This window comes from Myotis nattereri, assembly GCF_964212035.1.
Source record: "Myotis nattereri genome assembly, chromosome: 1".
NCBI classification, from domain to species: Eukaryota; Metazoa; Chordata; class Mammalia; order Chiroptera; family Vespertilionidae; genus Myotis; species Myotis nattereri.
Genome location: NC_138075.1, coordinates 3,405,863 through 3,418,819, shown reverse-complemented (window position 1 = coordinate 3,418,819; position 12,957 = coordinate 3,405,863). Strand labels below are relative to the sequence as shown.

The following is a 12,957-nucleotide window of genomic DNA, read 5'->3' as shown; positions in this document are numbered from 1 at the left end:
GATAGGGCAGAGTTTCCCTGGCCGGTGTGGCTCAGTTGGCTGGGTGCTGTCCCAGGCACCGAAAGGTTGCTGCTTCGATTCCCAGGCATGCCAGATGCCTGGGTTGCAGGCTCGATCCCGGTAGGGGGTGTGCAGGAGACAGGCGATCACTGTTTCACTCTCACATTGATGTTTCTCTCTCTCTTTCCCTCTCCCTTCTCTCTCTCTAAAAAAATAAAAAGAAATCTTAAAAATAGAAAAAAGATGGGGCAGTAGCGAGAGGGAGTGAGCTCTTTGCTGTGTCATTGGCGGTTGTCTTGATGGGCAAGACTTTAAAATCCATCGCAGGGAGCTGGTTGTGGGGAGTGTTAAACACTGGGGCGGTGGGAGTGGCCGGGGAGGGGTTGATGGGGGAAAAAGGAGACATCTGTGATACTTTAAACTATAAAACAAACAAACAAACAAATAAATGCGGACAAGAGAGGTGTAAGGGCCCTGAGGCGGAGATGAGGGCTGCTTCTGGTTCCAGGAGGAAGGTTGGTGGTGGGAGGGGAGGGAGTAGGAGGGTGGTGGAGGGAGGGGAGGGAGTAGGAGGGTGGTGGAGGGAGGGGAGGGGGGGAGGAGTGCCGGGGAAAGTAGGGTATGTCCTTGGTGGAGGAGGTTCCTTTTCTGAGGGGCTCTCTTCAATGGGGGTAAGAGGCAAGGCCACCTGGTGTGTATGTGTGTGTGTGTGGGGGGGGGGGACGGGTGTCGGTGTGCACACCCACGTAAGGGGGGAGCCCATGCTCAGGACATGGAAAGGGCTGCGATCCGCCCACAGGCAGTGGGCAGTGGGCACGGGGGCCATGGCAGCAGCAGAGGGAGACTGGAGCTTGGCGACCGCAGTGGACCAGACTGCCTGCCGAGGGCCTTGCCATTGTCACAGCCACCAAGGCCCCGGGTGTGGAGGGGTTTGGGATGGAGTGAAGCCTTTTGATACCCAAGCTGGACAGGAAGGTCCATGAAAGCAGGGGCGGGTGGACCTCGAAATGCCGCCTTCCCAGGAAATGGGATCCGCTCTGCCTGAGGGTGAGGCGGGACTACTCGGGGCCCAGGGAGAGGAACTGATGTGCCGGGTGCCTGGGTGCCCCTCCCAAGGCCAGTGGGAGCCACGGAGGAATCCGAGTGGGAGAGTGACACATGAGGTTTGCATCTGGAAAGCTCACCTGTCTGCAGGGCGGATGGGTGACTGGACCAGTGAGGAGCTGAGCAGGTGAGAGACAATGGCAGGTGGACCCGAGGAGTGGCAGCCGCAGGGAGGGGTGCAGATGGGGTGGGCACAGGGAGGACAAAGTGTCCCTGTCACCCTGATTGCAGAGCCTCAAGCCACAGGCAAGCCCTGGGAGACAGAAGGGGTGGCCCTGGGAGGCCAGAGCTCGGTGGGAGAGGCCGAGTATGGAAGCAGGTTGAGAGCTGCCTGGAGCCTGGGCTGAGCATGACCTCGGGAGTGTAAGGACCTGCCTCTGAGCCCACGGCTGTGGAACCCCAGCTGCCCAGGAAGGAAGCCCCTTAAGGCCGCCACCCTGAGGCCCAGAGAGCATCAGCCACTTGCCTGAGATCACATGGAGGCCAGGCCACGACAGGAGGACAGGACCAGCCATTCACCAGCTGAGCCCAGAAGGGCGACTGGTCCAGGCAGCGCCCCCCACCGCCCCTGCCGCCCCCGCAGCCCAGGCGTCCCACGCAGCAGGACTGGGCACAGAGCCAGATGTCCTCCAGCAAGGCCACGTCTGCTGATGGCAAGGGGGACGCTCTGGGAGGCAGAGCCGGTGTTAGCAGGTGCCCCGGGGTCCCCCACTCCCACCATGCCTCCCCAGAGAGGGGACAGGTGCTCTGTGATGCCCCACCCCAGGCCCGCGGGACTTCTCTGCCCCAGGGCACCGCTGGCCGTCTCTTCCCTCAACCTCGTCCCTGCTCACAGTTATGCACACCCAGGGCAGGCCTGTCCCTTCCCACCTCCCATGCCCACGGTGGGCATCACACAGACTGTCTCACTTTTCCTCAGAGCCACCCTCCTCTGCAGCTGGGGAAGTGGGGCGGAGGCGGCGACGCAGGGCACAGGCGACGGCACAGGCTGTTCCTCACACAGCACGTTGTGAGGTTGAGGAAATGCGTGGTCTTGCTTAGGCTCTGACTCTGGGTCGGCACCTGGTCCACTCACTCATGGTCAAGTGCTGTGATCAGTCATTACTATCCGCGTCGGCACAGCAGACCCCAGCCCACCACAGGGGTCCTGCAGGCCCACATTCCCGTATGGCTTCCCCAAGACCCCAGCTCACCAACAGAGACACTCGGGGCTTCGCACCGTGGTCCTCCCTCCTCACTGCCCTCCTCCCTGTGCAGACACGGGCCCAGGCTTTGCCAGCTCAGGTTCGTGCACCGGCACCCGGTGAGCTCCAATACTGCGCTCTGCTCGCCTCGGGCCACTCCAGGTGAGCAGCCCGCATCGTCCTTAAAAATGCCATTGGGGTTGAGGCGGGCTCCGCATCAACCTTCCGGCGGGCCCCAGAGACAGGAATCCAGCCACACGCTGCACAGCTGATTCTGCAGTCTGTCGTCCCCCCCGCCCCCCCCGACACGCCACCCCCTCCTGGGAGCTGCTAACTGTCCTGCTTGTCCCCATTCAATTGCTCCTGGTGTGGAAGGTTGCATGGCCTCTGATTCAGGAGCCAGACGCCTGCCTTACCTCCTCTCAATGTTCTTCCCTCTCTTGCAGGCTTACTTCGTTCCAAAATGGCATCTTCCTTTTATCAAGTATTCCTAGTTATTAGCCTCTGGGCTCCGATGTACTGTGTGTCCCCACCCAGTCCCCCCAGCAAAGGAGCCCCCCGCCCACCCTCCGCGAGGAGCACCCCTGCCTCCCAGGTGGCCGCCAGCAACACCGACTTCGCCTTCCGCCTGTACCGGAGGCTGGTGTTGAAGACCCCGAGTGAGAACATCTTCTTCTCCCCCGTGAGCGTCTCTGCTTCCCTGGCCATGCTCTCCCTCGGGGCCCGCTCGGCCACCAAGAGCCAGCTCCTCCAGAGCCTGGGGTTCAACCTTACGCGCATGCCCGAGTCCGCCGTGCAGCAAGGCTTCCAGCACCTGGTCCACGCGCTCGGCGTCCCCAGCGAGGACCTGGACCTGAGGATGGGGAGTGTCCTCTTCATCAAAAGGGAGCTGCAGCTGCAGACAAGCTTCCTGGACAACGCCAAGCGGCTGTACGGGTCGGAGGTCTCCTCCACGGATTTCTCCGACAGCTCCACCGCCCGGAAGAGGATCAACAGCTACGTGGAGAAGGAGACCAAAGGGAAGGTTGTAGACTTAATTCAGGACCTTGAACCTCAGACAGCCATGGTCCTGGTGAACTACATCTTCTTTGACGGTGAGACTCTGAGAGGTTGATTTTGATTTTAACATTGTTCCTCCCCAAGCCCAGGCAAGTAAGCAAGCTAGACAGACCCTGGACAGCGGGTGGAGCAGGAGAGGCCACGTTGGAACTAGCTCTGAAACTAGCTGGGTGCATGACCTTGGCCATCTCAGTTTATCAAGTGCAATGGGCTCATTCAGGTCTGTCCTTGTGTAGCCTGATTATGTGTCCTGAGGGGCTAACATCAGGCTCGGTGGGCAGCCCATAGGAAAATTTTTTTTCTAGAAATGACCTTGAGAGAAAGGATCGTATCTCTTGCCCCTGCCTGTAACTTTTTTGTTTTAAAAAGTTATTATTGTCAACTTCTTTAATAGATGTAGACTATTCACATTGTCTACTACTTCTTACGTGAGTTTTGGCAAATTGTGTCTTTCAAGGAATGGGACATTTCATCTAGGTTATCAACTTGGTGGGTAGAGTTGTTGATAATATTCCTTTATTTTCTTTTTCACGTCCATAGGATCTGTGGTGGTGTTCCTTCTTTCGTTTCTGGTATTAGTACATTGCTTTTATTCCTGGGTATGGTCCATACTTAGCTTCTCTTTATGCCAAAGATGTTTTGTGGTAAAGGCTGGATTTTTAAAATAATGTAATATGGCAGCTCTGAAATTCGCCCCCTGCCAAGGGTTTGTTCTCATTGCTTGTGGCAGTAGCTGTTTGTTTGGTGCTTTTTCTGAACTAAGTTTTAAAGTCTGTTCTTGGTCATGTGTGGCCACTGACGTCTCCTCTTGGTCATTTAAATGACTGGGCAGAGGTTTCTTAAAGGCCTGGCACACATAAGCAGAGGGCCCAGTCTTTGCAGAGGGCCTTTGTGTGTACGGTGGGGCATGCCATCCACACTCATCAAGGCAGTTTATAATTCTGAGTCCCCATTCAGTTTCTGTTTGTGCCGACCTTCAAGGTCCACTGGAGGGAAGAGCTTACAGCCTTCATGTATTTTTTTCAAACATCCACATCGCGTTACCCATGTGCACAGCATCTAAATGCCCAGGGTACACTGAGCTCTTCAGTCTCCATGACATCTCTTTCCTCAGCTTTTTCTTTTAGATTTTTTGATTAGTCTGTTGTTTGTCCCAGCTGTTATCCTGCGCCAGGCAACCAAGCAGCTAAAACACTTGCCTTTAATTGTTCCTGGCAAATATTCCCTGGACCTGGAGGAGACGTGCTTTTAGCTGAGTGAATGCCAATCAACTTGTCAGTGGCTCCAGGGAGGTGGTGGAACTGGCCCAGCATCGGGGTGTGAGCATGGGCCCCTGGTGGAACTCGCTGCGGGTGTCACCCTGGGTCATGCCGGGTGGGCAAGGGGAAGGAGCCAGAGCAGCCTGGCAGTGGGACTGTCCAGGAAACTATCAGTCAAATAACTATCAGTCCTTGGGAATGAGGCTTTGAAATGTCTCCATATCTGTTCCTCTCCCGCTGGTGCTGGGAATACAGTCTTCTATTTTTCAAAGCTACTGCTGAGCTAGAGAGAGAAGGAGGAGACGAATACTAGTTAAAATGCCACAAAGTTTACTGTTCTCATCGAAATTCAGCCATTTTTCTTGAATGGACTCTCCCCAGGTTACTAGGAGCCTTTGCTACATTCCCAGTGTTCTGAAAATGCTGGTTCTATTTCTGCCAGTTCTTCTTGTTGCCTTTATGAAAGGGTGACTACTCAGAGGTCCTTACTCTGTCATTTTTGCAAATACCACCTCCACCATCTGCCCTATTAAGCTTTTTGATTAATCAATTGTTATCTAAAGCCTCAGAAAGCTGCTCAATTTGTCAGTGCCTGTAACCATCTTTGACTAATTTTCCCCAAGGAAACGACAGGGCTTTTTGCATTGGTTGAGCTCCCAATCAGATCACATACAGACAGCTTTTCGAGTGATGCCTTCCAGGGAAGCGTGCGACAGCTCAAATGATGAGAGTTCTTTGAGAGTGAGTCTCTGAAAAGGTTCTGGCCCCATGTCTTTCCCTCCGTGGCTGTCAGGTGGCTGGATTTCACCACAAAGGCAGGCTGTTATTTGTCAAGGGTGTGGGCAGTGGAACTAGGGCAAGTTAAATACCACAAAGCTGACCATTCTGACCAAAATTTATGTTTTTCTTCAATGGATGGTTCTGTTTGCTGAAGGCATTTGGTTAACGTCCAGAGTTCTAGAACAGGCAATTTTAATCATTGTTGGGAGTTGCTCATTGTTTTTATGCTGGAGTGAGTTTTCAGAGATCCTTGGCTGTTCACCTCACTGTGACTCAAGACTTTCCTTCTCTCTTTGTGTAGCCAAGTGGGAGAAGCCCTTTAACCCGACGTATACGAGTAAAATGTACCCGTTTGTGGTGGGCAAGACCACGGTGAAGGTCCCTATGATGCACCAGGTGGAGCAGTTTGCTTTTGGAGTGGACCCAGAGCTGAACTGCTCTGTGCTACAGATGGACTACAAAGGAGGCAGCACGGCCCTCTTCGTCCTCCCCAGTCCAGGCAAGATGCAGCAGCTGGAGCAGGCCTTGTCCTCCAGGACCCTGAGGAAGTGGAGCCACTTACTCAAGAAGAGGTGGGCACCTGTGTCAATTTGCTGGGGCCTGAGGCAGGTGATGGTGAACATCCCAGGATGAGGAGAGGCCGCGACAGCAGCTGTGCGATCATCACTCCTGCAAGTGAGCACCAACTGCCTGCCAGGCAGGGAGCTCGGTGCTGTGTGTCAGCATTCTTTCTCACTCGAACCTCACAGTCACCTGGCAGATGAGGAGTGTTATCACCCCCACTCGCAGGCAAGGAAACAAGGCTCCAAGAGGGGAAATGAATTACCCAAGGTCACAACGCTACATGCCTCTGTGAAATTATTCTGTCACTGTAGCTATTCTGTGCTAGCTGAGCTTACTCCATCCACCACTGTGATGTTTAATGCCAGGGCAGGATTCCATAAAGACCAACACACACAGCACTGGTGCTCACCTACAAAATGAGGGTAATAATATCACTCAACTCATAGGACGTTGAAAAGATAAAACAAGTTCCTATTTATAAAGTGCTTAGAAGAATGCCAGGGAGATAGGAAGTGTCCAATAAATGTTCGCTAATAATAAAATTATTAGTTCTGTAATTATGGGTAGTATTGAAGGGATGTTAACCATAAGATAAAAAGGAGTCTTATGTCTGATCTCTTAGCAATATTGTCCTGGCATTGTGGGCATGGTCTAGGAGGAGAGAAAAGAAGGATCAGGGACAACATAGTTCAGAAAAGACAAAGATCAATGCCCAGGGGTGGGAGCAGGCGGAGTGCTGAGCCGCTTCTGAGCAAAGCGAGGTGACTTTCAGCTGGAATGATGGGAGCCTTCAAGGAGATGGTGGTTTGAGCCACAAGTATGAACAGAACATGAAGGCGTGGGTAGCTCACAGAGCTCGGAGAGGCATATTGGGCAAAGGAAACCGCACTACGGAAGATGTACAGTTGGGGATCAAGAGACACTGCAGGAGGTTTCTCAGGTTTCTTCTGTTCTTAGCTTGCAACCAGGGCTGGATGGAGGCAGAGGAGCCAGCATGGAGGTGGGGGTGGGGGTGTCTGTAAAGAGACAGAGCAGAGAGATGAAGATGGCCAAGCCAGTGCAAGACCCAAGGCAGGGAAGCGAGAGCTGTCCACTGTGCTTGATGTCAACAGGAGCCCATCAATGAGTAGCACCCACACTCTGAGCTTACATTTCTGTGACTTGTTAAGCACATGACTGGGCAAAGCGCTAAAATTAAGCTTTACCATCACTAAAATGGAGATAAGTTCATGAATGTGCCTGAGACAATGCCTGGCACATAGTAAATGCCCAATAAATGCGGGCTGTTCACTCTTGGTTCAGGGAAACTATTACCGAGGGGTCTGGGAAGTGCCAAATCCAGGGCTGTGTTGTCTAACATAGCAGCCAGCAGCCACAGGTGGTTATTTAAATTTAATTAAAATAAACTTAAAAATGAAGTTCCTTGTTGGCACTAGTTGCATTTCAATTGCTCGATCGCCACATGTGGCTGGTGGCTGCCATACTGGACACCACAGACAGAGACTATTTCCAACTTTGCAGAAAGTTCTATTGGACTGGGCTGCTCTTGAGGGTCAGCAGGGTTTGTCTCCAGAAGGGCTGGTGGGTGGCATCTGGCCCGGGGAGGCAGGCTCACTGCCGTCACTGCCCGTGGCCTCTGCCAGAGCGTCCCTGGTTGAGGCCCCTTCTCTGCTTTGCCCTCCCTCATTAGGGGCCTCTATTCCATCTCTGTCCTCCTCAGGGCTGGGCTTGCTCGTCCCGGAGGCTCCCCTCCAGCACAGCCTGGTTAGCCGACGGGCATGTGTTGGCCCTTCAGCAGCAACCAGCAGGGCCTCGCGGGAGCAGTCTCCTGAAACGTCACCTGGAAACAGCTGGGACCCAGGCCTGTGCCCTCACCTCTTCCTTTCCCTCCTCCCAGGTGGATAGAGGTGTTCATCCCTAAGTTTTCCACATCTACCTCCTATGACCTGGAAACCGTGCTCCCGAAGATGGGCATCCGGGACGCCTTTGACAAAAACGCCGATTTTTCTGGAATCACAAAGAAAGGCTTCCTGAAAGTTTCCAAAGTGAGTTGGTCAATGAGAATATTCGCATCTGAGCCTGAGTGGGAAGGGCCCGTAGAGACCGACCGATCGAGCACGCTCACCTCACGGACCCGGAAACAGAGTCCCCAGGAGGCGAAGAGACTTCTCTGTGGCAGAGACAGGGCCGCCTGGCATGGCGGCCAGGCCTGCTGCTCCGTGGCCATCACACCTCCCACACACCGTTATCCCTCGCCAGACAAGTGCTCCTAGAGTTCAACGGCAGTTTCCTGAGAACCCGGCACCGCCCACACCTGCTGCAGATGAGCAGGTGCCCCCTGGAGCCCAGGCCCTCACACTGGGCCCTAATGCGGCTGCCCATGGCCATTAGTGCCCTGTGGTGTACAACAAGAAAGCAAGGAAGCTAGGAAGAGAGGGAGCTGACTTCCACAATGTAGGGTATTGGACCTAAGCATTCAGATTTCCGATTCTCTCGAAACAAATCATCGAGCACAATTCCCAAGTAGCCAGGCCAAACCTCTACACAGTGGCCTCTGGCTGGGGCTGAGCCGGGAGCACCCCTTTTAGGCGGAGGGCACCCTCCAGGGTCCCCGTGGACCCCACACTCTACAACAGGTCTCCTCGTCCCACTGGGTCACCTGCCTAATGCCTGTCTGCGGGGGTTTCTGATCCCTGACCTAAAATTGGTTTTCGGAACAGAGTACAATGCTCCGAAGTGGCCCTGGGCCACGGAACGGGGCCTTTGTCACTGGTGTCCAGGGAAGGAGTACAGATTCCACAAGAACATGATGGGCAGCTCAGGCCAGGTGGTTCAGTGGGTTGGAGTGTTGTCCCATACACCAAAAAGGTTGTGGGTTTGATTCCTGTGCAGGGCATATACCTAGGTTGTGGGTTCAATTCCTGGTCAGGGGGTATATGGGAGGTAATCAGTCTCTCTCTCTCTCTCTCTCTCTCTCTCTCTCTCTCTCTCTCTCTCCTCCCCCCCATTCCTCTCTCTCTAAAATCAATAAACATATCCTTGAGTGAGGACAAAAAATATGATGAGCACTATGAACCCATGCGCACATATGAAAACAACGGCTGTGACTGCTGGGAGTCACAGGGCCCTGAGGCTGGCAGTGCGTGAGCCCAGCGTAAGGATCTTTCTTCCAGAAGACCAAGTAGGGTGCGACAGTCAGTAGTACCTGATGGCCGTGCCCCCGCCACGGCTGCGGCAATCACTCTGGTATGCACACTTCCTAGATCTCCTTCAGTTCGTCAAACAACCCCGTGGGATGCATGCAATTATTACCGGCCTTTCATCGATCTGGAAAGTGAAGCACGCGACCTCTAAATAACTTTTGCAACAATGAGTGGCGGAACTGGGACTCAAACCTAGGTCTTTCTGGGCTCTACTGGTAACCAGTCATCTCCATGTCTAAGAGCCAACTGATCAGCGGCAAGCCTCAGGCCAGGCACTTGGCCTCTGGGGGGTTGGGGGTGGGGGGTGGGGGTGGAGGTGTCCCCATTCCCAGGCAAAGCATCAAAGCTCGGGTTTTTTCAACCATGTCGGTGTCTGTTTTTCCCTCGGCAGGTCGCCCACCGGGCGGTGGTGGACGTCAGTGAGGCGGGCACCAAGGCCGCGGCGGCCACGGCCACCAAGCTCACCGCCCGCTCCAAAGACAGCTCCTCCCACACCGTCTGCTTCAACAGGCCCTTCCTGCTGCTGATCGTGGGCAGCGCCGCGCAGACCACGCTCTTCCTGGGCAAAGTGGAAGATCCCACCCAGTTCCCGGCGCGGAAAGGCCCTTCGCGGATGATGCGATAACAACGCACAGGAAATAAACAAACCGCGTGGCCTGCAGATCCCGGGGACAGGGGGACGGGCCTCTGTGTGAGGGTCCACCTGACCCCGCGGAGCTGCATGTGCTCCCCGAGGCTCAGTCACCCCAATCAGCAGAGATCCAGTCACAGACCAAGCCCCTGAGCCCCGGCACACCCCCTTCCATGCTCTCCCAGGCGGCTGGCTTGCTGGGGTGTGTCTGGGTTGGTATATTTCCATTCCTTAGCCGCTGGGGGTGGTGACATGCAGGCCAGTGGCCTGTACTTCAGAATCACAGCAATAAACCTAAAACGTGAGTCTGGCCGCACAGCGCTCCCACGCGCCTCCAGGGTGTGGATTTGAGAGCGGTCTGGTGGGTAAGTCACAGAGGCCAGGCTGTTGTTATGCGGCATTTCAGTGGCTGCCTGAATTCATCTATTCATTCAACAAAAACACACCGAGCACCTCATACGTGCCAGGAATGAATCAGGCCGACAGGCTCCGGTTTGGGGACACAGATGGGAGTGGTAGACCACCTCCGCCCTGAGGAAATGAAACCTGTAAATGCATGTGGCTGTACCGGCATGCGGAGTGCTGGGAAGGCCCTCACTAGGACGGTCGGATGAGGGGGGAAAGGCGGCGAGGGGGTGCTTCTGTGAGCACAGGCCCATCGGAGGGACAGAAAGAGGCGCTGTGGCTGTGGTGCTTGAACAAGGTCAGATGGCATCAGGCGTCGATGGCCAAGGAAAGGGGTCTGGGTTTGGTGGGAGGTGCCATTAAACCGGCTGAGTTTCTCCAACAGGAGGACGAGGGTTAGTGTCTGGGTTGGGAAGACCTTTCTGGGTGCTCACCTCGGGGTTCCATCCAGACTGGCCGCGGCAGCTGCCCTCTCGGCTCTGACACGGTCGCACGCGCACACAGGGCCCTCGGGTGCTCGGCCTCCTCCCTGTTGCTTGGAGGGACCGTGGCCTGCCCCTCCCGCTGACTCCTCAGCCCCATGCATGGGGCGAGGGGGCCAGGGGCCTCGGGGGTTCCCCGCACAGGCTTCTCCGCCCTCCTCTGCCCGTTGGCTGCTCTGGCTCCTTCCCCTCCCGCCCGGCATGACCCAGGGTGACACCGCAGCCTCCAGTGGAGCCCGGGGTTCCGGGGGCCCATGCCTACACCCCGATGTGTTGAGGGCCGCTTGGTGGCGTTTCCAAGCTCTTTTAGAAAGAAAGAAAGAAAGAAAGAAAGAGAGAGAGAGAGAGAGAGAGAGAGAGAGAGAAAGAAAAAAGAAAGAAAGAAAACGGAGTATGCTAAGAAGCTTCTAGAAATCGCTCCCCTCCACCACTCACAGGAAAGAGCAGCTGACCCAAGGCAGGCCTGGGCCCCGGACTGAAGCCCAGACGTGGGGCTGCCCACTGTCCCTCTCCTGGCTGCGGGGCCAAACCTCACTCCTGCACAGCGCTCGCCTCTGTTGACAGGATCATATGATTATTATGCTTCGTGGCCGCCGGGTGGGAGGGGTGTGGGCGATGGACGAAAAGATGAGGAGGGTTGAGAAGTACCCCTGCCAGGTATTACATTATTGATCACAAGGAGATTAACATTTCAATTGGTGGGTAAGGCTGACTGCCCTTCCATAATGTGGGTGGGCCTCATCCAATCAGTTGAAGGTCTTCATTGAGTAAAGACCGACCTGCCGGGAGCAAGAGGGAATCTACCAGCAGCGGCCTTGGGCCTTGAACTGCACCATCCTCTCTTCCTGGGCCTCCCGCCTGATGGCCATCCTCTGATATCAGAGAACCAGTTCCACACACCCATCTCTCTCCCTCTCTGCTCGCCCTGGCCGGGCACTGCACATCATGCTTTGTCCCCCCACAGCTCTGCGAGGTGGGCTGTGCAGAATCCAAAACACGCACCTCCCAGCGTCTTCTTCCCTGCCCCGTGGGAGGGTGTGCAAAGGGCCAGGTAATTTACGTGCCAGCCAAGAGTAACTGGTTTCTCCTCAGTGAATGCTCTCATTCATTCAAACAACAACCGGGTCTTCATGAAACCAGGCTCACAGCACTGCATGGACCCACAGGTGGGGTTTCAAACATTGGTAGGTGGAGCAGACCCCCTCGGGGCCTGGCCGGACGTCCTTGGGTCTGACCTTGAGCGTCCATGGCTCCCACCTGGGCTTTCTTGTGCCTCACACACCAGGCAGGCGGGAGGCGTGCAGCCCCCGCGGGCTCAGCCTCAGCCTGGGAGGGCAGGGAGCCTTTACGTCTCGCAAGTGCCTTGATTGGAGCCACTGCTCCAGCCCGACCAGCTTTCCTTTCGCTTCATGGGTGTGATTAAACACTTCTTCTTAACAGTGATTTGTTTTCATTATAAAGAAGATACATGCTCTTTGTGAGAAATTAGGAGCATCTAAATGTACACAAAGAAGAACATAAAAGTCACCTCCATCCCGTCACCTCAGGATTCACTCATAAACAACATGCATCTGGTTCTAGGCTTGGCTCTAGAACCGGGGACACGCGGTGCGCGGGTCCATGATCCACTTTACGGAGCTCTTAGGGGAGGGGAGGGGAGGGGAGGGGAAGAGGGGAGGGCAGGACACTTCGCTCTGTTTTCTGAGCTCCCTCCCAGGCTGTTCTCTGTGCTCGGACCCTGTTTATTTGAAGTCTTAGGAAGCACTGAGTGGTCAGAGGTAAGGGCTTTGGCTGGAGAGGCAGACCGCCTCTGAGTGGCCCCAGCACCCAGGTCACGGCATTCAGTTAAGTTCACAGCGCCTCAGTTTCCCCTCTGTGAAGTAGGGAACGATTGCGCCTCTCTCACATTCCTTTTTTCCAGCTGTACTGGGAAGCACTCGCCACGCATCGCTGTGTAAGTTTAAGGTGCGCGGCAGGATGGGCTGAGTCACACGTGCTACGCATGCCGACGGGCAGGCTGAGCTGGCATCTGGCGTTCCTAGGTGAGGGCGCTGCTTAAGGACCGCTGCCCGGAGCACACAGCACCCGTAAAGGATGGACAGCAATGTCCCCCGACCCCTGCCTTCAGCACCCTTGGCCGCCGGCAGCACCCATGTCAGAATCTCCGCCAACCCAGCGGGTCCAGATCATACTCGCTGTTTGCTGCTGGGCCGGCGGGATGGAGGCCCAGGAAGAGGTCCCTTCCTGTTTGCTAATCACCCAGGTCCCTTCCTGGTTCCAGGAACT

At 55.3% G+C, this 12,957-nt stretch overlaps 1 protein-coding gene across 1 annotated transcript; it reads left to right on the top strand.

Moving 5' to 3' along the window:
• Positions 1-2,751: 2,751 nt before the first annotated feature.
• LOC308513724 (serpin A9-like) lies at positions 2,752-9,778 on the top strand (the record flags this gene model as incomplete). Its single annotated transcript, XM_081083888.1, has 4 exons — positions 2,752-3,382; positions 5,688-5,958; positions 7,848-7,995; positions 9,545-9,778. The coding sequence occupies 4 exons, from the start codon at positions 2,752-2,754 to the stop codon at positions 9,776-9,778; spliced, it is 1,284 nt and encodes a 427-aa protein (XP_080940014.1).
• Between the last annotated feature and the right edge of the window lie 3,179 nt (positions 9,779-12,957).